The sequence below is a fragment of the Eulemur rufifrons genome, chromosome 3 (assembly GCF_041146395.1).
Source record: "Eulemur rufifrons isolate Redbay chromosome 3, OSU_ERuf_1, whole genome shotgun sequence".
NCBI classification, from domain to species: Eukaryota; Metazoa; Chordata; class Mammalia; order Primates; family Lemuridae; genus Eulemur; species Eulemur rufifrons.
In genome coordinates, this window is record NC_090985.1 from 7,573,319 (window position 1) to 7,597,521 (window position 24,203).

Here is a 24,203-nt window from a genome sequence, read left to right on the forward strand (position 1 = left end):
TGAGATCACTGTGCCTGTCGGGGAACTTACAAATGCACTTATAGATGGTTTTATTTATTAATCTGTTTATTTCCAGCATCCACTAAACTAAAGCAGTGCAGACAGCACATCAGGTGGAAAGATGACATGGCTTTTCACACATGTTAAATTAATAACCACGAGCACCACGCAGCAGATTCCATTTCCCAAACCCTGGCCTGCTAGAAACTTTTTGGGGGCAGTGGGGGGAGTCTCTCCATTTCAATGAAACATTTATCAAGTGGTTTTGCTCTGTTGAAGATAACATTTTTTTTTTTTTCCTATGACTGGTCTTCTATCCAAATATTTAATTCCTTTCTGATTTTATAACTTGGATTTCCTAAATCATTCTGCCTAAGTCATGACCTAGAGTAATGGGAGATTCATGTATATTTGATGCAAAATCTCGCAGACACAGGAAAGTTATACACAAGGACGTCCCCGTGTAACTGACATGAGACACATTTGCAGGAGGGGCCATAGTCACCTGGTCTTCCAGATTCTGTACTTTCTGTGCTAAAAACGAGAAAATGGATAAGTTCCCAGAGAAGAGACAAAGAGGGAAAGGGTCCGTTTATAAAGAGCTGGTGTAGGAGACATCGTCTCACACGGTTACCCTGGTTCCCGAAACTGTGGGCATGGCGGGGTGTGCAAGGGGAGCCGTGCCCAGGGGCTGGCCCCTCAGAGAGCCGGCAGGAGAGAACAGCAGCCCGGGCCCTGGGCCCTGCCTTAACCCTGCACAGTGCAGGTTCAAGGAGCCATTCAAGGAGCATTGTCTGCCTGGAGAGCCCACAGTAAAGATCTATCTCAGAGAAAAAGAAAGCACGCACACAACACACATGCACACACACACATACACACACACGCACATGTGGCAAAGGTCAGGCAGGAGCAGAGCAGAGACCAGCAAAGAGCAGGCCGGCAATGGAGACCAGCAAGCCCCGTGGAGAGGGGCAGGGGAAAGGGGCTGAGAAGCCCGTTTTCCAGGGAAGGAGTAGAGAAACTGAGTGGTCTGTGGCAAAGGCAGCCACAGGACACAGAGCGGGTGTAGCTGCTGCCACATCAACATTCTCTTCTGAGAAAAGAGAGGCAGGGACTTGGGGTGCACCTGCAGAGTGTGGAAGCACGGCTTCTTTCGGGGCTCCTGGGTAAGTCTCGTGCGGATTCCTGAAGCTGAGGCCCCACGTTGATGCTCTGGGGGTACCCAAAAGTGACCAGGCCTGTCAGTAACAAGGGACCGTTTGTCAGCACAGGGCTAGTGATGCCAGTGAGGACGTCTCCCTATTCTCGGTTTTCCACTATTAGTCCCCACAGCCACATGACCCCTGATTTCTTGGCTCTTCCAAAAGACCAAGAAGAAAAAATAATATTGACATCATTCAAAGTCCAAGTTTCTTTATTTGACTCTGTTTCTGTCGGTACCAGGAAAGCTCTAAAGAATTATCTTCTGCCCTGAAGCACCACCCATGTGTTTGCTGAGACTGTAGCCGGTGCCTGAGAGGCAGCAAGCACAGAGCCTGGTGAACTTGAACAGACCTGATCCTAGATGCCGCGTCAGGGGAGGGGGACCCGGGGTCGGCAGGGGGCACTCAGAGTTCCATCGGCTCCGACTTTTACTTATTTATTTATTTATCATGCGGTAGACTAGTTGGGTAGGGGGAGGTTCAGGAGACGGGCCAGGAAACCAGCGGCCAGTGCGCTTCACATCTGGTGTGGGGGAACTCTTGGACGTCAGCGCGGAGGATGTGGTGGGAAAACACCTGGCAGAGCGAGTGGGCTTCGGCAGGGGGAAGCACGGATCCAGGATCGGGGAGGCCGTGCGGAACGAATCTGCTGGCTGCTCCGAGCTCAGGCTGCCCACGCTAGGGCCTGCGTGGCTGGGACCCGCGGGCTCTGGCCTCCGACCTTGTGTGCGGCAGATACAGGGCCGCAGAGAGTGAGGACCGGAGCGGGAGGCTTAGACAGGGTGGTGGGGGACGGGGAGTGGGTCTCGGGAAAGCAAAGAGTGCCTGGCGGAAGCCCTGGCTCTGGGAGTGGGAGCTGGAAATGCGAACGTGTACCTTGGACGGGACCCAGCCGTGGGCTCCGTGGGCTCCCTGGGCGCCGTAGCAGCCTCCGTGCAGTGTGGAGGTGGGCGGCAGGGGCTTCCAGTAGGGTCTGACAGAACGGGTGTCGCGGTGTCCGCACGCCAAGGTCAGGTGGAAGGAGCTGTGGCCGGGAATAATGGGGTGCGTGCAGGGTGAGCGGGCGGCAGAGAGCACTTTAAAGCACGCGGGGAAGAGTGAGGGAGGACGTGGGGAGTAGCAGGTGAGGTTTATCACGACACCCCCCCTCCGCACAGCTGCGGGAAGATAGGATGCTCCAAGGGTGACCGGGACTGCCCTGGGGGAGGGGGGGAGGCTCCCGCCCGCGCTCGGGGCAAGAGCCCTTTGAAGGGTGGGGGGGGGGGGCATGTGCTCATCCTAGGAGGTCACAGATCAGATTTTAAGCACTGTGGGAAGGAGAAGAAAGATGAGATTTTCTTAAAGAAAGATCTTCAGGGTTAAGGACCTCACACGAGCTGTTTGTTCCTAAATGTCCATGGACATGCCTGCCTTCCCGTTCCTCAGCCGACGCAGGCCTTCCCTCTGGGCCCTGCCTCCTGCTCTCAGGAGTTTGCCTTCCTGCAGAGAGGCCTCCCGGGTCTCTTCTGTGGGGGCCCATGGCCTTACTGGGCCATCTTTCACTCCCTCGGGTTCTTTGTGCGTGAACTAAAATCTTCCCCATCGTTAGGGTTATTGCTGGGGCAAAGAATGAGAGTAAACGGACTTCTTGGGGCCAGCAACATATTTCATTCTGGAAGCTTGTGAATGTGGGATATCCAAGGGCCACGCCTGTGCCCGTGGATGAACTGGAATCCTGTGCCTTGATAGAACTAAATGATGTCACATAAAAATCTACTGGTGGTCTTCGCTAACGCACTCACTCTCTCTGGTTAGGTAGCAAGGATGCTTTGAGCTTGTTCTCCCCGGGCTGCCCAGGAGCTGCCCATGAGTCAGGGCAGCAAAGTAAGCGGAGGGGGTCCTAGGAATGGACATTTGGAGGAGAGAAAGAGATCCTTTCAAGCAGAAAGAAGATCAGAAGAAGATCTTATGGAGAACATAGGATTAAAGCTAGTCTTGGGGAGGGAGTCAATTTCTACTTCTAGACGTGGGAAAGGGTATCCTGGGTGGAGGATGCCGGGGTGAGGATCCACAGGTGTGAGTCTCTGCGGTCACTCAGAGGATGGTGAGTGACCAGCCCATCCAGCTCTCGGACCTATTGAATGCATTTGTGTAAGGAATTTAGGGGCATGAGGATTTGGGTCAGGTTGTCAGAGTTCTCAAATATCAGACTAAACACTGCCGTGAAGGCATTGATGCTACAGGTTAAGGCCTGTTGAGCACCTACTATGTGCTGCCCAATTATTTTAAGTACCTAATCTCTATTTTCATTTAAAGGTGCCACAACTCCATGCAGTGCCCACTTGATTATTATTCTGATGAATATTGTTACCTCTGTTTTACGAATAAGGAAACTGAGGCTCAGAAAGATTAATCAGGGAGCATCGTTGAGGGTTTGAGCAGAGAGCAGGTGGGAAGGAGGAATTGGCATATTCCCTCATGAATCTTTATAGCCACTGGCCCATTCAATGTGCTTCAAATGCATCACTGTACACATATAATTTCATTAAATCCTCATGACAAATCAATGAGGTGGATATTTTCTTAATTTCACTCATGACAACATCAAGGTTTGAGACTGGTTTAGTAAATTGCCAAATGCTGCCTCCTAGGATGTGTCCTCAAGTGTGAACTGACACCCAGTTCTGCCTCATTCCAACCCATGTTCTTCCTCACCCTCCTTGCTCTAATATTATCATAGCGTTTGTTTACAAGGTCCCTTTCCTGTCCTTTCTTCTTTTTGTATTTGTTGTTGTATGTTTGGATACATTGCTGCCTCTGATTATATAGGTCTCATCACACCCTTTCCGTCCCTTCCTGCCTCCAGGGGCTCAGTTTTCTTTTGGTCATTGGTAGTTGTCAAAAGATGTCCTGTGAATGGGCAATTAGGGTCCTGTAGTCTGCTCTCCTGTGGCTCACCCTGTGGTCCCACAGGTGTTTCTGCTTCCTGACCTCAAGACTTTCCACGTGAAGCTGCATCTCACGGCTCTAGGTGCCCTGCAGTCTGTGTCTTGGCCCAGATCTCCAGAGCTGGAAGGGACAACCTTGAACACATTATGCTCTGTGTTTTCTGGTGAGAACATGACATCACAGGAAAGGCTTGGGGAACAGAGTCAGATGTCAGGGATGAGAGGCTGAGGCAGCATCCCTGGGCAGCTGCTAAAGGAGATGGGCCTTTGGGGAGATTGAGAGGTGAAATATATTCCTCCTTATATTGGCATTTTGAATGAGGGTTTGTCACCATCACGTTGGAAAGGAGACATCCAGGCCAGGAGAGGGGGAGGAAGTAGGGAGCCTGGCAAGTTGTTGGAGGGACAGATTCCCAGTCAGGGCCTGAGATTCATCTTTCAGCACCTAACTTCTCAGTTCCAGATGGCTTTCCTTGGGGAGTTCTTTCGCTCCTTCCTCTTGGCTCGAGCAGTCAATGCTTGATGAGAGCCAGAGGTCCTCTCGCCTCCGGAAGGGCCAATGTGACACGGAGACAAGGGAGTGGGCACGAAAGGGCAGGCGCTGTGTGGCTGGGGAGGCTGATGCCAAGAGCCTGGGCGTCAATCCGTGTCTGAGCTCACGGCAGCACCTGGGAGCAGGGACATCTGAACTTCAGCCTCCCTCTCTGAACTTCTTGTGTCGGGAAACGTGAGCTGGAAGTTGCCCCAGAACAGACTGTCCTCTGCTGATCCTCTTTCTTCACTGCTTCCAGAAACAGCAGGGCGTCTTATTTATTTATTCATCTTGGTGGGAACACGATGTCTCAGTGTCCCAGACCGCTACCTCTTGCCTGAGGGTGCACACGTGCCCCGGAGTGGGACCTGGTGTTCCTGAGTCTGTCAGACGCTGACTGCGGAGGCACTTGGTTTAGAAGTCCGAGGGACCGGAGACTGAGGGTTAGGATGTGGGTCTCAGACCGTCCTGGTTCAATATGATCTGGGTTCCTCAGGCCAGTCTCGGAGCCAGAACATAAATAAGTCTGCTCTTTGGGACCTCCTGGCTCCTTTCCCGTTCTCACTCATCTTTCTGTTCTTTTTCCTCCTCCCTCGTATCCCCCTTTTCTTCCCTGTTTGTAGTGTCCTCCCTGCCAGAGTCTCTAGAAGTGCTTCAGAGGGAGTTTTAATATGTTCATTTATTCATCAAATGTTTAGTGAGTGCCTGCTATGCATTAGGCCCTGTGCTAGGCCTGGTTTGTGAACTCGAGTGACACAAGACATTGGCCTTTTGACTTCAGTGGCTTCCAGCGCCCTTCAAAGCCTCTTTGCAAAGATGTCAAGCCCCAGAAAGAATGTGGGAGGGAAGCCCTAATCCTTGGGAAAGCTTGGGGGGGAGGACAAGTGCCGGGCAGCAGGAACACCCGGGATCCGGGTTCTTAGGTAAACAATCCCGCGCCAACCTCACCCCAGGGCAGCAACGGCAACAAACAGCGTTGATGTCCATTCAACCTGGAATCCATTCCCATGTCATTGTTGCCACTTTGGGTAGTCATTTTAAATTCTAGGCCTCCAAGAAAATTCTGCAGAGTTCTTTGGGCTCTCCAGCCTTTGAAGGATCTTCTCTTAGAAAGGGCTGTGAAAGGAACTCAGGAGAACCTCTTTGTCCCGTGTAATCTGTAATTCATCCAGGGATTGCTTTGCAAGAGCAGGTATTTGAGTGGTTCAGCCATGCTCCACTCTTCTGTCCAGTGGAGAACTGGCTGTGTTGCCTGCAGACAAAGGGTCTGTAGCTGGCCAGGGGACACACTCACCTGGTCATGCTCTTATGCAAAACTGCAGGGGACATTAGCTCCACTTGTCTGCCACCAAAGGCATGAAGCAAGACCCAGCTGGGTAGGGGCATCAGGAGAAGGGGTGCAACTGATCTGTGAGGGGGCAGAAATTCCTACTGTGAGCCCAGGCACGGGCCCTGCCCTCTCGGTGGTCTCCAGCCTTCTCCAAGATTCAGAGCTGCTCTTCTTTCTCCCTCCTGCCACTTCAAACACCCACAGTTGGAGCTCTCTAGGAATGTTATTCTTTTCCATTTAAAGACATTCCATTTCATGTGTAATTAAATGTGTGGTATTGAATTAATGTTTTCTTCTGAGCCTTTTTTGGCAGCCTGAGACCCTAGGGTCTGGTTAGTGCAGAGAAAACACACACTTCCCAGAGATCCTCCCTTCCTCCCCTGTTCCCTCTCCTTCCTCTCCTGCCAAGAATCTCCCTCCTTCTTCACGCACGGTCACCCTCGGGACTCACCTTGTGATGGGGGAGCCCCTGAGGCTATGGAGACCCTCTGTTCCTTGGTGGGGCAGTGGAGTCTTGAATTTCTGCATTCTGGTGCCATCTTCATCTCCAAAAGACACCCTGGCTGCTCATGTTGAGCTCAAGGGGTGGTGACCAGGGGCGGCAAGAACAGGTTCCATGATGAAGCCACACATTCTCTCTTTGTAAACGTCGTTGGTTTCTGGTGCCAGTTCAGAAAGCAGAGCCTCCCTGCAGAGTCGGAGTTGCAGAGGTGAGGAGGCCACCATGACCAAAGGATGGCAAGGTGGCACGGTCTGCTCAGACGAGCCTTTAGAGTCCCACAGGGCGCCTCTCAGTGCTGCGGATCTGGGGCAAATCACATAATTGCCTTGAGCTTCAACTTCCTCATCGGTAGCACAGGGACAGCAGCACGTTGTGTTTAAGAGACTTGTAAAGATGAGTGTCCAGTGCTCAGCCTGTGCCTGGCTCTGCCCATGGCAGTTGTTTGTTGTCATTAATAAGGACACAGAGGGACCACGACATGCTAAAAGAGACAAGTGCAGAGTGAGACGGAGTTCATGAGGGAAGGACCCGAGAGGTCTCAGCGGCGAGGCCAGGAACAGTTAGGACCTGGGTATGAAAGGGCCAGGGGAGAAGAGTGGGCAGGGGGGGTAGGTGACCCACCCGTACGGGCGCTCTAGGGGGCCCGTGTCTGAGCCCCTTGGGCCACCACCTTCAGGGAAAAACTGTCTCAGCGCTGTCCACACGGGCGGCCCCAGGAAACGATTGGCCAAAGTACTAATGTGGCACATGAACTTGTTAAGGCAATTGGGGTCTGACTGAAGGTGCATGCTCACTTAGGGGACAGACTCTGCCGCTTGACACACAGCAGAGCCAGGATCACCATTATTTTTAACCACCGACCCTGGGAAACCTGTTTCTTCTCTACTGATCAATACCAATCTCGAGTAGGTGGCTGTCTCTGCCTTTTGATATCTTTATTCCATTGTCTGACCAACCTCCTCCCACAACCATTTTGGCCTCTGAGAGAGGAAGAGGTCAGACATCACGGTGGCAGTTGGACAGACTGCTGGTGACCCCTGAGTCACGGACGGCTCACTCCTGAGCAACCTCATTCATGCCATTTTATTTTAGGAGAAAAATCATCATCCTTCTCCAGGTTTCCTTCCAAGTCACTATTTTGTTTGCAGACAGGTTGAACTCTTAGTTAACGTGAACATTTTGCAGAAAGGAAAGAAACACATTTGTTAAATGTCTGTTACATTTTGGATATTTTCTATCATCTCTATTGTCTAAAAATTTTAAAGGGGTCTTCTTAACAGTTCTGCCAAGTCAGTATCTGTGTTCTTATTATACGGCTAAGGAACCAGAGGCTTGGAGAAGATTGGATACAATTAGTAGGTGGCAGGATTCGAATTCCAGTGTAGATTTGTTTCTTTTCCAAGGTCTTCACTCTTTTGGCAGTGCCGTTTTTGGCGAGGTTTCCTTGGTTTCCTTTACAAGGGGAAGACCGAGCAGTTTATGCCTGCCACCCTCCCTCTATCCTGGTTTTCCTGGAACAGGGAGGTTAAGCTGACGGTAGTCACCTCTGTGTCCAACTATGTCAGTATATCCAGCAGCCCCTTTCCTGTCTCCCCTCCCGGCCCCCTAGGCAGCCCAAGTGAACAGAGGCAGGACGAGGACGACCCCGCCTGCCCCCTGACTTCTCCGGACTCTGAGGTCTTCCCTCCAGAGGTGCCCGGCGACCTTGCTGGATCAGAGATTCCACTGTGGGTCAGGTCTGCTGCAGGCCTGGAAGGCCTCCCGGAAGTGAATCCCACACATATGGAATAGTTATCTCGGTCCCCACTACAGAGGAAGAATTCCTGGAGCAGTCCCTGAAACACAGAAATCCTCATTCTCTGTGTCAGATGGCCCAGTTGTCTTGTGGGAGCAAGATCTATAGAGGGCTTCCTCCAGGGGGACCCAGTTGGTGGCTGTCTCAGGAAAGGAGTTAGGAAGAGGCAGACCAGAAGGCCCGAGGAACCCTTTTCATTTCCCAGAGACGACTCCCCATTACGGACCAGCCCCCTGCTTCCTCCTGCTGCCCCTTCCTTGCTGGAGATGGGGAGGTCTTCCCACGGCCTGGGCTGTACCCCCCTCTCTTCTTCCCTTTCCAACGTCTTGATGTCTGGGCCCCGTGACCCAGACTCAGCTGGGCCAGCCAGCCAGGCAGTAAAAGGAGATTGATGCCCTCTCCTCCTAGAAAAATCCATCACTTTTTGGCATGCAGGTCAGATGGCTTCACCAGAGGCAGCTCTGAGCAGTACTGTGTGAGCTAAAAGTATGCACAAGTAGGGACCCAAATAGATGTGTGGACGTCAGAGATGTAACGGCTCACTCCGGCCGTTCCCCAGGGCCTGAGCAGAGGCTGTTCCTCCCACACTCTCCCCCACCCACCCCCGAATCCCCAGAGCTTTCCCTGCTCCGCCCTGACTTCGGGGGACGGAGGGGGGCTCCTCCCTTTCCCTGGGAAGATTCGTAGTACAATCCCAGCATGAGCAGGGTAGGGAAAGTTGGGCAGAAATAGAAGGTGGCAGAAGATGGAGTGTTGAGCGTCTGTGGACCAGGTCATTTTAGTGACCATAGTCTGGGAGGACACAGTAGAGGCAACCTAAGGGAAAGGGAAGAACACAGGCTCAGGGGGCACAAAAGAAGAGCAAGCCCTTCCCTGGCGCTGTTTACCTCTGTGAATTGGGAACGTTACCCCGCTGTCTTCTCATCTGTGAAAAGGGTGGAATAACACTTATCCCTCAGGGTTATTAAGAGAATCAAATGTTGAACACGTAGTAGGATCAGGCGCAAATTAATTCCCTTTGCCCTACTCTTCCTCGGTAGGTTCAGGGAAAGAAGCTGCTGAGATGATATTTTGGAGTTTGGAGTCTCGTTGGTGCCTGGGGTTGGCCACATGGAAGTGATTTGCCTTATAGGTTTGGCCTAAATCCAGCTACTCTCTGCCAAAGCTCCCTGGTTACCTTGTGGAGCTTCTTAGCCCCGTGGCCGGGAACAAGTTGTCTCCTGGGGGAGGATTTATGGCGGGATGAATTCTGCCCCTCCCCAGACCTCGCCGCCCTGCGCTGCGCTAAGCACAGGCATTGATGTCGAAGCGCTTTCACCCTGAACGACTAGAATGAGCCAAGGCTATTTTATTCTGAGCCACTGAGTATTTTCACGTCTATGAAAAAGATCTGTTTGCACATTTGGGGAAGACACTTTGGCCCAGAGGAGGCTTCTGTTCTGCCTTTTTCATGCGCTTGCAGAGCGCAGACGAGTTTCTGTTTCCGGCAATGTGCTCACCTGCCCCCTGCTACCCTCAAGGCTCTCGACTGTCAAAGCTCTCTGTGCCCATGGCCGGAGGGCTGCAGCTGCTGCCGGCACGCAACTCTCGGGATGTTGAGGGAGGGTTGGGAAACACTCCCTGGGTGCTGCTCCCACGTGGCTTGTCTCAATCTTCCATGGCCCGCGCTCCTTGCTGCCAAGGTGGGGAGAGCAGCAGGAAGGTTCCAAGACTAGACCCAGGTACAGCGACTGAGAGACAGAGTCCAGCTCTCTGTAAAGCTCCTCCAAGCTCATTTTGTAGCTGGGAGTGAGAAGTCTCGAGAGTCGCTGGTGAGGTCTCCCGGCCCAGAGTTGGACTTAGAGACCCAGGAAAATACATAGTAGTGTTTTGCCTTTGTAGAGATGTTTCCAGAACGTAGGAAAGCAAGAAAGGCGTGATCTCCATCTTATGGATGAGTAGCTGAGGCTCTGAGAGGGGACTTGATCTAACCTAGGCCACACAGGTAGGGAGGGGAGGAGGAGCTTGGAGGTGAGCCCAGGACCTCTGACCTCCCCCTGGTCTTGTGGCAGTGCGCATGACTCAGCTATCTGTGGGCAAGGATTCGTTGAGGCCAAGCTATAAAGCTGAGCATCTTTCTTCAGCTGGCTAATTCCTCCCTTACTGCACCAATGCAGTCCTGTTCCAGTGGTTCTCAAAGTGTGGTTCCTGCACCAGCACAACCTGGGAGCTCAGGAATGCACATTCTCAGGCCCCAGCTGGACCTGCTGGGTTAGAATTTCTGGGGGAGGAGCCCGGCAATCGGTTTTTGCAAGCCCTCTAGGGGATGCTGGTGCAGGCCCAAGTTTCAGCATTCTCCTATTGCAATGCAGAGGGAGAGTGGGACTGGGGAGGGGTCTGGGGCTAAAGGGGGCTCTTCCCCAGGTGTCATGGCATGTCCTTGCATGCAGCCACCAGGTGGAGATGCCTGACTTGACCCTTGTTTCCCCTATTCGTGCTATAACACCTATAATGATGAAAATACTAAAGCACAACCTAGATTTCTGAGGACGTAGTTTACAAATTTCCACATGCTATAGCTCAGGTAACGGGTAAGTAGAACTCGTATTAGCTGCCCATACCCATTCTTCATGTGAGGAATCTGAGACCCAAAGTGTTTGTGTGAAGCGCACAGGCCCTTGGAGGACCCAGGTCTTGAGCCAAGCACCTGTGGCTTGCGTCCCTTACCACCGCCTGCATGTCCCGAGACGTGGGCTTGGCGTTGCACAGCGGCCACCACCAGCCCCTTCTCCACTTGCAGGCCTTGCCAGGACACTCAGCTCTCAGGCCCCCATGTGTCACCACTAGTCACCTGGGAGTGACTAGGCAGCATGTGCGGGTGGCCTCCCGAGAGAGAGGTCCTGACCTCCCATTTTCTCTCAGTGGGAGGCTCTTTAGCCTTCTCCGTCGAGGTCAGCAAGTATTAATACCATTCCTTGGCAGCTGGGAAACAGAGTCTGAGGGTGTAGAGAGGGGAACCCCTTTTGATCCCCTTGCTGTAAAGGCTGGGACGTTGCAGCCCTGTGGCCCGAGCACCACCCACCCGCAGCTGTTAGCCTGTAGGTCTTGGGGGAGGGGGAGAAGTAACAGTCTGCAAATGCTTCCTCCCACATCCTCGCCGGGTGGATCATCTGCGATACCACGAGGATACCAAGAACTCTGATGGGGAAAAACAAAAACGATTTGTGACGTCTATTCCCAAAGGAATCCCCAAACCAACCACAACACTAACCTAAGCCTTTCCGCCGTGCCCCTCTGCTTGGTCACATCTCCCCCACGGGGACAGTCTGTCACGGTCCTGGATCTTCAGCTTTCATTTCTTGACAAAGTCATTTGGGACAGTCCTCTTTTCTGGCTGTGCAACGCTCTTCATACTGTTCGTGCAGGTATTTAACCGGCTTGTGCCTGTTGAACAATTCATGAAAGGTCAGTGAGTAATCTCCGGCTCACCCCTGTGTCGCCAGCCCGCTGCTATGCAACTCCTTCGGAGCATTCTTTCCAAATAGCAGGGAGGGCTGAGGTCACAGCTCTGCTTTCTCCTGGCAGGCAGACTTTAATTAGGTTGCTAAATTAGCAGAGGCAGTGGCAACCCTTCTCTCTGCACAGACCCTCTTCTGGGGCGGTCCTTGCCTTTCCTTATCTCACTGGTCTTTCTCTCACAGAGTCAAAGCAGAGGTTCCCTCCAGGTAATTTTAGCTACAGCTTAGTAGTCTCTGTCACAAACCAGGCACAGTGCCATGGACATTACAGCCATAGGTTACCACAAGAGCCAGTGTGTGTGTGCACGATGTATGTGTGTGGTGTGTGTGGTGTGTGTGTGCACAGTGTGTGCACGGGGTGTGTGCACGGGGCGTGTGTGTGCATGGTGTGTGTGCATGGTGTGTGTGTGGTGTGTGTGTGTGCGTGGTGTGTGTGTGCATGGTGTGTGTGTGGTGTGTGTGCGGGCACCTGTGTGTCTTTAGTTTGTCCCGGGCTCTGGGCCAAGATCTTTATATGGATTATCTCATTTAATCCTCACAAGAATTCAGCGAGGTAAGTGTTCTTGTTAATCCCATTTTACAAATGAGGAAATCAAGGCTCTGGGGTCAAATAACTTTCCCAAGCTCAAAAACTAGTAAGAGGATAGAGCCAGGATTCAAATCCTATTCTCAACCATTCCCTGGAAACCTTACAATTCACCAAGAACCAAGAACACACGGGTATCACCTGGGAGTTTGTTAGAAATGTGGATTCCCAGACCCCTGAATCAGAATCTGCATTTTAACAAGATTCCCAGGGGATTCATGTGCACAATAACCATGGAGGCTGCTTTACACTACTCTGAGAACTATAGCTGATTAATCCCAGAATTCTGTGTATTTACTGTTGACTCTGTTTTCTAGCAGACGACACTGAGGTTTAGAGAGGTTAGGGGTTAGGCAGGGGCAGTGCTGAAATTCCATTCTGGGTTAGGCTCTCAAACCACCAAGCAATGGCAGTTTTCATGCCAAAGTCGGGGTGCCAGAGTTTGCCTTTCCCTGCCATAGACTCAGCAGCGGTTTCTCCACCCTAGACCCCTGCACTCGCTTTTCTCCCTGGGCCACCAAAATGAGGACAAGCTCCAAGGACTGACTTTGCTGCCCTCCTGTCTGTCCCTCCTACAGATGTGCAGCACATTAAGAGGAGAGACATCGTGTTGAAGCGAGAACTGGGCGAGGGAGCCTTTGGAAAGGTCTTCCTGGCCGAGTGCTACAACCTCAGCCCAACCAAGGACAAGATGCTGGTGGCTGTGAAGGTAAACCCCAGGGGCATGTGGGCACCAGGAAGAGGGCTGGCTGAGGGCACTGGGAGGGCAGGGGGAGGCAGAGGCCCACTACATTGAGAAGATGGTGCTTAAATGGGCTTTCTCAGATGCAATCAGGGGACCTTGCTCCAAGGTCAATGACATTTCCTCTGGACCAAAACCAACTTATGTTGGCTTTGGAGGTCAAGAGCTGTGGCACTTGAGAGTGCTGTGCCTGGGGAACACGTTATGCCTGTGAATAGACCTGGTTTTGTTCTGGTGGCCCTGGTGGGTCCCTTAAGCACAGGCCTTTTGTGTTTCTCAGCCACCGTAGATTTGCAGCAGCAGCTGAACTGCTTGGGGCATAGCAAAGGGACTTTGCTAGTGTTTGCTACTGTTACCAGTTGTCCTCCCTGACCTTTTCTCCAGCAGTGAATAACTTCTCTTTGTAAACCAATGTTGGACAAATTTTTGAACATGGTTGACACAGAAAAGATACAAGTAGTCTCAATGAGACACCCGCAGGTCTCTGGAGCCCTGCTCTGGAGTCTGGAGCATGGAGTGGCTTGCTTGGGTGCGGTGAGCAGGGTCCTGAGCCCAGTGTGGGGTCTGCACGATGTCCTGAGACATGGGCTAACGAGTGGGCCGGGAGCAAGAGATACAGGATTCACCCAGACCTCAACAGTGTCCCATCCTTAGCACTGAGGAGTCTGGCTAAAACTTTGTCAGAAAGGCAGTTTCTTCTTTCTGTGACTTTTGGGTCTCTGTATTCATAGTCTTGGGCATCTGCAGATCGTTTCTGTCCACAGAGAGCAAACTACCTCCGTGGATGCAGGCCGTGTGGTGCAGGGGCCCGGCACAGCATGGGCATCAGAGAGCCTGGGTGCAGATCCCAGCTCCCCCACTGGTTAGCTCTGTGACCTTGTGTAGGACAGTTCACCTCTTTGGGCCTCAATTTCCTTATCTGTATGACGGGAATTATCATAGCTCCTCTTCAGATTGTTGGTGATTACATTACATAATGTGTATAAAATCCTTAACACACTGCTTGGGACTTAGTAAATGCTCAGTCAGAAGTAGCTGTTAATTCTTTTTATCATCATCATTATTGATATTATTGAATTTGCTTAGATGCATGACATATGACCTGCCAGGCTTGCATTGATTATCTAGAATAGAGGTCACCCAACTTTTTGTCTAAAGGGCCAGATGGTAAACATTTCAGGCTTTGAGGGCCCTACTCAACTCTGCCCATGTTGTTGGAAAGCAACATAAATAATACATTAACGAATGAGGGTGGCTGTTTTCCAATATATTTTTTTTTATAAAAATACACATGGTTTGCCAACCTCCACTCTAGAAAATAAATAAGGAACTAGAATAGTCCACCTTAAAAGGCTAAAGATGATTATTGTGGGGCATTCTGTAAATAAACGTTCTCTGTGTGTCTCCATAGACCTGGGATGGTCAGATGAACAGGGTGTCTTTAAACAGCTTCAACCAGGGATGTGGAAAGGTTTCTAATTTTGTCCCTAAACTGAGAATCTGCACTGCCCCAGCACTTTTAATGTATAGAATGACACTAATTCACTGGGTGGTCAAGCATCCGTCTGGGGACTGGGGAATGAGCTGAACATTTTTGCACTTTGAGCAGAAAATGAAATGATGGCCGAAAACCCTGGGAAATGTTTCCCCTGAGTGGTCTGGCATTGAGGGCAGTACCCAGACTGGGTAATGCAGAAAATGTGTTTCTGTTTTCCTCCCTTTAAGAGGGTTTCTTTCTCTCCTCCTGTCTGGGAACCGTGAGGAAATGAGCGCTCTGGGATTTGACAGCATTTGCCAGTCAGTGGATCTGCCTGGCGATCAAATCAGCCCTGGAGAAGCCCCTCTCCTCCAGAGAACATCCCAGAAGCGGCACTTGCTGCTCCCTCCTTGGAGTTCACTCCTTTTTGCAGGCTCCTCCCTCTGGAGTGAGTTCTCTGTTGATGCAGGTTAATTTCTTACCTCTAGAGAACACCTACAACTATAACCCACGACTGTGTTTACTTAAAATCATGGTTTTAAATCAGTCGGCAAGAACGTGTTGCCCAGCAGTTGCTATGGTGCCAGCGTGGGAGCAGGAATTGCAGCCTGTTTCATAGGTGCTGCAGCCTCCTGGGTGGACAGGAGGGGTACCCATGGGAGAAAAGGGGGGCAGGACAGGACAAAGCAGCATCCGTATATCTGTGTAGTGTAAATGTGGCATTAAAATAACGTAATACACTTGATTTTTGAATAGGTGGTGTGGCTTTCAAGTAGTCACTTGACAAACAGAGCACCTACATGACATTCAAACCCAGGCGACCCCCTTCCTTCCAGAGGAGGAAATGCAGCCCTCCTCTCCGCTCTTCCTACTTTCCCTTCTGTCATTGATGTTCTGTCCCAGTGGAACCTCCGTGGCCTTCCAATTCATGAATTCTTCTTGTGCTTCAATCGGGTCTAGAGTTTTTCCTGTCTATGGAGGTTTTCTAACTTCAATGACCATATATTTTATTTCCAAGATTTCTAATTGGTTCTTAATTTTGTGCTTATCTTGAGTTTATTTCTCCCTGATCTTGCTATGTACCTTCTTGTTTTTTTTTCTAAGTTATTATTTCTTCATTGTCTTAGAGCATTTACTTATTTTAAAATTTTTATGAGCCTGTAAATAAAATTTATGTATCTGCAGGAAATTCACATTCTGGTTATTGGTGATTTTAGTCATTTGGGTTTAGCATTATATTTCTTGCAATATGTCTGAACTTCAGCTTTGGGGTTCATTTTGGTTTGGAGGATTTTTTTTGGTTTTTGTTGTGTATGTTCCTGATTTCCAGTTTCAGTTACTTTAAATCAGAGCAGGAGCTTAAAACATTTGTGAAACAATCTGAGTGCAGAATCTCCGAGTTTAACTATTTTCCCATTTTTTAAATAGTTTCTCTTTCCACTCTTAACAGTATTTTTAACCACTGACCTTTAGCAGGTCTTTCAAAAGCATTCATCCTAGGTTCCATAAAAACTCCCCAACCTGTACTCATATTTCATTGGTTTCTAGAACATTTCATTATGTTAAGTAATTACATTAACAGGTTTAACTGTCATGAATGAATTTGGGAACGATCACAGCTGACTCTTGGTAAGCCCCTTTCTGGGACAGAAGTGTCTCTCTGGATGTCCAACCGGCAGGGAGCGCTCGGGGTCTCATGCTCTCTAGAAGTCATGGGCAGGGCCAGCTAATCTGGCAGGTCATGTAGATGCAGCTCAGTGGAGAGTTTTTCTGACCAAAGGGACAGCAAAGGCCCTAAGACAGGCAAAGGCTTGGAGGATACAAGGGACAGAAAGGCCAGTGAGACTGAAGCAAAATGAATGAGGGGGAAGGAGTGTTTGGCGGGGGAGGAGGCAGAGGAGAGGTGAGGAGACCAGACCTTTAGAGGCCAAGGCTGAGTTAAGCAGTTTGAATTTTATCCTAAAAACAGTGGGAAGCCAATGTCAAGAAGACAGGAGAGAGAGGAGCACCCATGTATGTGATAACTACCCATCTTCCTTCCTGGTAAAGTTGTTCAGGACTCTCACCATGGGGAAGTGACAATGGATTTTGAGGGCCTAAAATAAAGGTGATTTTTATAAATTAAAGGGGGTTGCTTGTGTGTGTGTACATCTAACCATTTAGGACTTTGAACATTTAGGAATGTGAATATCCCTATGTGTATAATAAAATGGGTTTCAGGACATTAATGAAACTGAAATTGAACATCTTTTGAAATACATTCCCCCAACAGAAGAAAGGAACAATGGAAGGCGGCAGAACCCTTAGGCTGGACAAGATGAAGATGTGAAATGGCTCTGAAGGAGTTGGGAGCTGTTGAGAAGTTTGTGTTCTCGCTGCCCAGCCTGCTTCCCTTCCACTCCGTGAACAGCCTTCCCGAAACCCTCTCCCAGGGCGGGAGGTGGACATGAGACCTGGTGCACACAGAGGGAAAGACAGAGAGGAAAACGTCCCCAAACTTCGGAAGAAGGAGGGGGAGAGAAGGAGGGCGAATCCCAGCTCTCCTCCTTGCCCTGTGGATATCGCCAGGAGCTGGGAGCCCCACTGGGAAGGCAGGGGAAGGGGCGTGGAAGACGAGAATTGCGCCCCACCTCCCTAGTGGGGAACTCACATCTGCCTGGCAGTGCAGTGTGCCAGGCTGGGCGACACTGGCGGGTACCGCTCGAGAGCTGAGAACGGAAATATCCTGTGGATGTCACTGACGTCCAGACTGTGGGAGAGGATGATTTAAAGAGATGGAGAGAGGCCATTTGGCTGGCCCCAAATTTGATCTACTTCTCCTTATAAATCCAGAGTTCACATAAATCTTTATATTCTCCAATCCCACCCATGCTGGGTTCCTTTTTTCCCCCTTCTTTTTCTTCATGAAAATAAATAAATCACTCTCAGTCACCCTATACCCACACCCCAGCCCATGCAGCTCACGGCTGCTGCCAGGAGCGGGTCACCAGGAGAGGCTCCCTCTCACCATGGCGCTCTGACTTCGCAAATGTCTTTGCTCTGGTTATGGGTGGATGCCGCAGCCTGTTCCTTTATTATTAGGTAGCTTCCCAGAGTGAGCAGCTCCAGCTGAAGGTGAGAGCACATAGAATCAGGTCTGGGACAAACCAGTGATGGGCTGATAGAATGGACCTCTCACTTCTGCCCCTGGCCTGCTCTGCAAACCTGGAGGACTCGCTGGGCCCAGCCGCTCTGCTGGCAGCCTCTGGCCCTCGCCTCTCCGGACCCTCTCCTCTGCTCTCCCATGTCTTTTCATTCCTCTGCCCACCACACCCTTGGGGACCTGCCTAGTGACTAATTCGTCCGATAAATTAACTCAGGCAGGCTGGGCAGGAAAGTATCCCAGGCTGCAGACTCAAGCTATTGCTTGCTGCGTGATCTTGAGAAAGCCACTGTCCCATTCTGAACGTCAGTTTTCTCATCCATAAGATGGGAAAGTTACACTAGATAACTTTCAACATTTTTGTCAGCAGTAGAATCATTTAATCTAGCATTTATTTGTGAAACCTCAAATTTTTAAAAAAGAGTGAAAGGTGGCGCTGGCTGACGTTGGAATGGGGATTGATCTCTGGCTGAGAGACCACGCACCCCTTGATGGCCCTAGAGGCATTGCTGCTGAACTTTGGAGCCCTGGGAAGCCCACCGGGAGATCACGGAGGTCCACTCCAACTCCAGGTTTCTGTCATTCAAGATGTGTGAAAGCAGGCTTGATTCCTAGACAGGCTGTGCCTCAGGTTCTCCAACTCCAGAAATGAGCAGGTGGGAGCAGATGGTACCTAGGACCATTTCCATCATCTCTGATGTGTGCTGGCGACTGAGAAGTTTGATGGGCCCCTAGATGCACTTCTTTTCTCAGATTCACCCTATGGCCGTGCTAGAACCAAGGCAGCCCTCTAGATGCCAGCTAATGGGGCTATAGCCTCAGGAGAAAGGGCGCTGGCTAGGGAGGCCTTTCAGCACTTCATGATCTACAGGAGGGGTCCATCTGCCTAATAGCTAGAAAAGGCCAGGTGCCCAGCAGAGAGAATGCAAACAGATCTCCAGTCTGTCTAGATTTTCACTAACCTGAGAATGGTTAGTAAAAATTTGCCTCCTGTTGTGTCCATTGAGGCCAGTGGATGTTTGGCCTTATTTGCCTTCTGACTTTGTGGGGAGGGTGGGGAGGCTGGAGAAAGGCAGGAGCCTACCTACACGGGCTGCTCCTCCAGCAGCAGGGCCCCCCGCTTCATAGACCATCATCTATCCTGGCCAGTGTTGCAGCGTCCCCACGGCAGTGTCCTATGCAAGGTCCCCAGATGTGCTCAAGGGCTTCAGCGTTGGTCTCATGGTCCCTTTCTGGTGCCAGGAAATCTACATTTGCTACTTAAGGTCTTCCTGGGTGTTTTAATCTTCCTGGGCCCTACAGGAAGTGGCGTGTTCTGCAGTCTCCCTCACACCTGGGTCTTCCACCCCTGCAAAGGCTGAATCCTGGCATTGTGATGGCCTCCAGATGCTGACCTTCCCGTCCTGCACTGGGACTCTGTGGCACTCTGCCTGGTGCTGGCGTATCTGAGGCTTCTGTTCATGAATTGCCATTTCCATAGCTGCCCCCTGCCAAGGCTTCCTCCAGCCTTGTTAGGAGAACACAAGTGCCTTCCAGAAGCCAAGGTGCTCTCTCTCCTCTGCAGAAACAGACTCCTTCACAATCTAAAACAAAGACAAGAAAGAACAAGGAGACGTTATGATTTTGGTTGTCTGCCTGATTTCCAGTAGGCTACGGGCAAGCGCTAATTTACAAAGCCAAGGCAAGTGTTTTCACACTGTTTATTTTAGCTGTGGGACCCTTTCTTCAGAGGAGTCAAGGAGCAGGGGTTCTGGCCAGGCCTTCCACTTCCCAGCCCCTCCGGCCATCCACACTCATCTCTGAGGAAGCCCGGGGGCTGTGAGACGGATGCGTTTGAAATCGCCGTCGAGCGTAAGGGATGTGGGTGTGGGTGTCAGGAAGTGGGTTTCTATTTCTACAGGGATCGAACTGCTGGAGGAGGAAGGGGCCAGGCCTTGCAGCAGTGATGGAGCTTCATTGTCTTTAAACTCCACTTAAAATCGTATTTATTGGGAACCCAGAGGTGTGTGGCACCAGGTTGCTTCCCAGGAGAAAAGGCGGCCTGCTGACCTGTAGTTGCTCAAAGTTGGTGTCCTGCCTTGTTCCCAGGCCCTGAAGGACCCCACCCTGGCTGCCCGGAAGGATTTCCAGAGGGAAGCCGAGCTGCTCACCAACCTACAGCACGAGCACATCGTCAAGTTCTATGGGGTGTGCGGCGATGGGGACCCTCTCATCATGGTCTTTGAGTACATGAAGCATGGGGACCTGAACAAGTTCCTCAGGTAAGTGCGGATTGTCGTCCCCCTCACTGCCCACCGCCGGCCCACCGAACCCTTGGGGTTTTCTCTGGAGCCAGAAATCACACTTCTCCCTCTCAACACTTAAGTCTGAGGAAGAGGAATGAGAAGCCTACTGTCATTCTTATACATCTCCTTAGCAGGTGGATGCAGGCCTTCGTCCCTGATTTCTAGGGGAAAGAAGTTGAGGATGCCATGACATGTAACCTGTACTCTTCTTCCTGATTCCAAGATGCACTGAGAAGAAGGACAGGGTCAGAGATGGGTCCAGGGAGGACCAGGAGGCCCTGCCAGCCTGTGGCTTAGGTTCTAGGGCCACCCTCCCCCAGTGGTGCAAAGAGCTTTCTCCCTTGGTGTCCTGAGTTTCTCACATGCAAAGTGAGGCTAGTACCTTACACTCCTCCTGGAGACCTTCTTGCCAGAGACTTTTTGATGATGACTAAGAAGGTACAAGGTTATAAACCCATCAGGAGACAGAGATGATTGAAAAAAAGGGGGCAGGTTTTCTCTGGGTAAATGTTAGAACTGTGATGTCTAGCATGGTGGCCACATATGGCCAATTTAACTTAGAGTTACACTAATGAAAGTTCAATAAAATTTAATAATTCAGTTCTTTGGCTGCACCAGCCACATTTCAAGTACTCAGTGGCCACATATGGCTAGTTTCTGCCATATTGGGGAGTACACTATAAACACTTCCATCAATAGAAAATTCTGCTGGATAGCACTGTTCTAGAAAGAATGCATTTGTTGTAAGAAGGGTTTCCCCAAGCCTGGAGCAATATCATCTAGACTTTGAGAGGCTCTTGATGAAACTGGTAAGAGATTGGGACCCCAACCAGAAGTTCTGGATGAAGTTTCAGGGTGTGGATGTCCCTTCCCCAGAGAAGACAGCATCTCTCACTAGTGCAGAGTTAGGACTTCTCTACCTTCCACAACTGCCACTTATAAATAGTGCCCAGATGTGGAAGGGGCAGCCCTTGAAGGTCTGTGGAACCCAGCGTCTCAGGAAGCAGGTTGTACATTTGGGGTGTGTTCTCTGCCACAGTCACCATTTGAATCCCAGGGCTGAGAATGAGATTTCCAAAGTTCAAATGTAAGTTATAGAAGGCTCTAGCCCACTCACCAAAAACTGATCAGCATCCCCTTGAAGTGGGACATTCAATAGGGTTTTGTGGTTTTGAGGGAGCAAGGGAAAGAGTTGGTACCAGGTAACAGATTGGGGAAGTCTTTGGAGCGCTGTTTATAAGCTGGGTTTCAAAAAAGTGGCCTTGGAGGAATCTAAAGTATCTGCAGGATGTCCTAAGCCTCCTAAACCTGGAGTCACAATGAAATTGATTCTTTTCCCGGAGAACTCCATCCTTAGCATAAAACAGACTTGGTTCACATCCCAGATTTGTCATGTCTTAGTTACAACTGGAGCAAGTTATTAAGCTTTAATTTTCTGTCCTAGAAAACATGACTATTAATAACTGCTTCACAGAGTTGTTACTGTGAGTATTAAGTGACTATATATGTCTAACGCCTAGACAAGTCTTACACATGGCTCAGTGTTCAGCCAATGGTAGCTGCTCTGAAAGTAATTGCTGTTATTATTTTATGAGAACTGAGCCGTGGTAGCCTCTAATCCAGGCGACACCCTTTCTCCATACTAGGGCCCTTCCTGCCCCTGTTCCCTTGGGGTCCGAGGGCCATCACACCCTCTCCACAGATGCAGCAGTGCCTTCAGCCCCCAGTGCCACCAGCAGGGCTACAGAGAGCTCCTCGGTGCCTCTCTGTACCAGTGTCACACAGGATAAAAAGGAAAAGAAAGGAAAAGGGAGTAGAAAGGAGATAAAGAGAGACTAGATTAAAGGCTCGGGGTGGGAGAAGCGACAGTAAGAAGAAAAATCAGCATGAAAGAAACAGAAAAGAATACATAAGGTGAGGGCAGCGCCGGTGCCAGATAACACACCTCCTCCTTCCCCGTGGCGACAGCAGAGGGAAGACGTGCATGTGAGCACACTTCTACCAGGACTCACTGGCACTCTTAAGACCTCTGTGTCTCTCTGTGGGGTCCCTTCCTAAAGACAGCATGGGGGAGTCTATCCAAATCAAAACCCAACAGCCTTCCTGGGAAATTTTTTGCAACACAATCTTGGCTTTAGCCTCCACTGCGGAGCAGATTCCCAGTAGATGCCATTGCTTGTCGCCCTGGGTGCGATCAGTCAGGGTAAGCTTCCCCAGAACACTGGGGGCAGGAAGGAAGCTCTTAGCAACAGGCCCTAGGAACCCTTCTCCAGAGGTGACTTGCCGGCTGCTCTCACAAATACAGCCTCTGGGACCCCCACACTGGTCCTGCTCACTCTCGCATCTCCAAGTTGGTGGTGCTCAGAGGCAGGCTGGAGTGTGCTCTCCTGGTAGACTGAAGTGAGAGCTCACCTGCTGAACCCCCTTCCTTGTGAGCCGAGGGAGCACCCCTCCTTCTGATGAGTGAGGTAGGTAGAGCCCACTGGAGATAGTAAAACGAATGTGTTCATATTTAATGGTGCCTTTCAGGGGAAATAGGAGAAGCAGTAAAGCAGGCAGAGGCCTTGCTGTGCACCAGGGCTTCTTGGCCCCCAGCTGCATAAATAAGGGCCCCGGTGTAGTTACGGCTCATTGGGCTTTCTGGAGAAAAAAGTGAACACTAAAAGTGACCGATAAGACAGGGAGAGGTGTTAGGATAATAAATCGGGCCTTGATTTGGGATAGAGGGGGTGCTGGGGCCCTCAGATCTCTGCTTCAGGTTCAGAAGGTCTCTCTATCCAGTCCAGCTACCACAAGGAGTTACCCAGTGCTGAGCCGTGCAGTGGAGTTGTTAGGAGTGTGGACCTAGCAGTGTCCCTCTGCCATTTAGAGCTGGACCACTGGCCAGCGCATCAGCTCTGGGAGCATGTGGGAAATGCAAATAAATGAGCTCAGCTAGCCAATCAGAATCCTAGGGGGCGTGGCCTGGAAATATAACAAACACTCCCGATGTTCTTTTTGGAAGCTCTTGTTTATAGCCACATGTCTGGTTTCATCTTTGTTTCAAAACTGCAATGGGAGGATTAAGTGAATTGCTGTATTTAAAACAATCAGAGCAGAGCTTGGTAAATAGGAAGGGCTATGTGAGAGTTGGTGGTGGTTGCTTTAGTACTTACTCTGCAATAGACATCTAACAACTGGGAAACCTCTGGGTAACAGTGAAACATTAAAAAGAGTAGGTCCATTCCCTGTTCCATTTGAGTATGTCTGCTGCCATCCTAGTTGGGAATCAGGTTGTGGAGTTTCACCCATACCCACATTTACATAATATACTTTCAGGTAGATAGAAGTAGGCCATACGCAGGCTGGGAAGGGACATTTCATTCATTTCTGTGGGGCATTCCAGAGGACTGGGGACCAGGAAGGCCTTTCCCCTTGATCTGATTTCTCTCTGCTTCTCTTCTCTCCACCTCTTCATAGGGCCCATGGGCCAGATGCAATGATCCTTGTGGATGGGCAGCCACGCCAGGCCAAGGGCGAGCTAGGGCTCTCCCAAATGCTCCATATCGCCAGTCAGATCGCCTCGGGCATGGTGTACCTGGCCTCCCAGCACTTCGTGCATCGGGACCTGGCCACCAGGAACTGCCTGGTTGGAGCTAACCTGCTGGTGAAGATTGGAGACTTTGGCATGTCCAGAGATGTCTACAGCACTGATTACTACAGGGTAAGGTGACTTTCCCAGCTGTAGGACTCAGTGGCAGAGCTAACGCCTTGCTTACATGTCTTTGTCATTGTCCATTAACCCTGTCACTTTGGTATGCACATATATACACCTATGCCAGACATGCACTCAATAGTTACTTTGTGGCAACTCCTGGATCTTGACATACCTGTTTGTTATTTTCTCAATAGTCCACCCCTCTTTCCTCTTAGACATCAAGCTGGACTGTATCTGTACACTGCAATAACATATGCATTGTGTTCTTATTTGCATCAATATTCATGCTTCATGTAAACATACTCATACATATATACGTGTATGCCCAAACACATGCCAAGATAAGCCCAACTTGCTGCTACATTTTGACATTTCCCAACCCTGTCCCCGATTTAGCCTCACCCATGACGCATTTTAGTCTCTGAAATTATTTTGTGACCATGTAAGGATCATCTCCTTTACAAAGGTACATCTTGATGAGAAGAGGAA

The 24,203-nt window shown here is 50.4% G+C and overlaps 1 protein-coding gene across 4 annotated transcripts in view; it reads left to right on the plus strand.

The window, feature by feature from the left end:
• NTRK3 (neurotrophic receptor tyrosine kinase 3) overlaps nucleotides 1-24,203 on the plus strand; it is a 347,333-nt gene that overhangs the window by 274,386 nt on the left and 48,744 nt on the right. For all 4 annotated transcript variants that reach the window (XM_069465743.1, XM_069465745.1, XM_069465746.1 and 1 more), the window contains 3 exons: nucleotides 12,950-13,080; nucleotides 19,821-19,993; nucleotides 23,477-23,720. In XM_069465743.1, coding sequence (XP_069321844.1) covers nucleotides 12,950-13,080; nucleotides 19,821-19,993; nucleotides 23,477-23,720 — 548 coding nt within the window. The remainder of the gene's footprint in view (nucleotides 1-12,949; nucleotides 13,081-19,820; nucleotides 19,994-23,476; nucleotides 23,721-24,203) is intronic.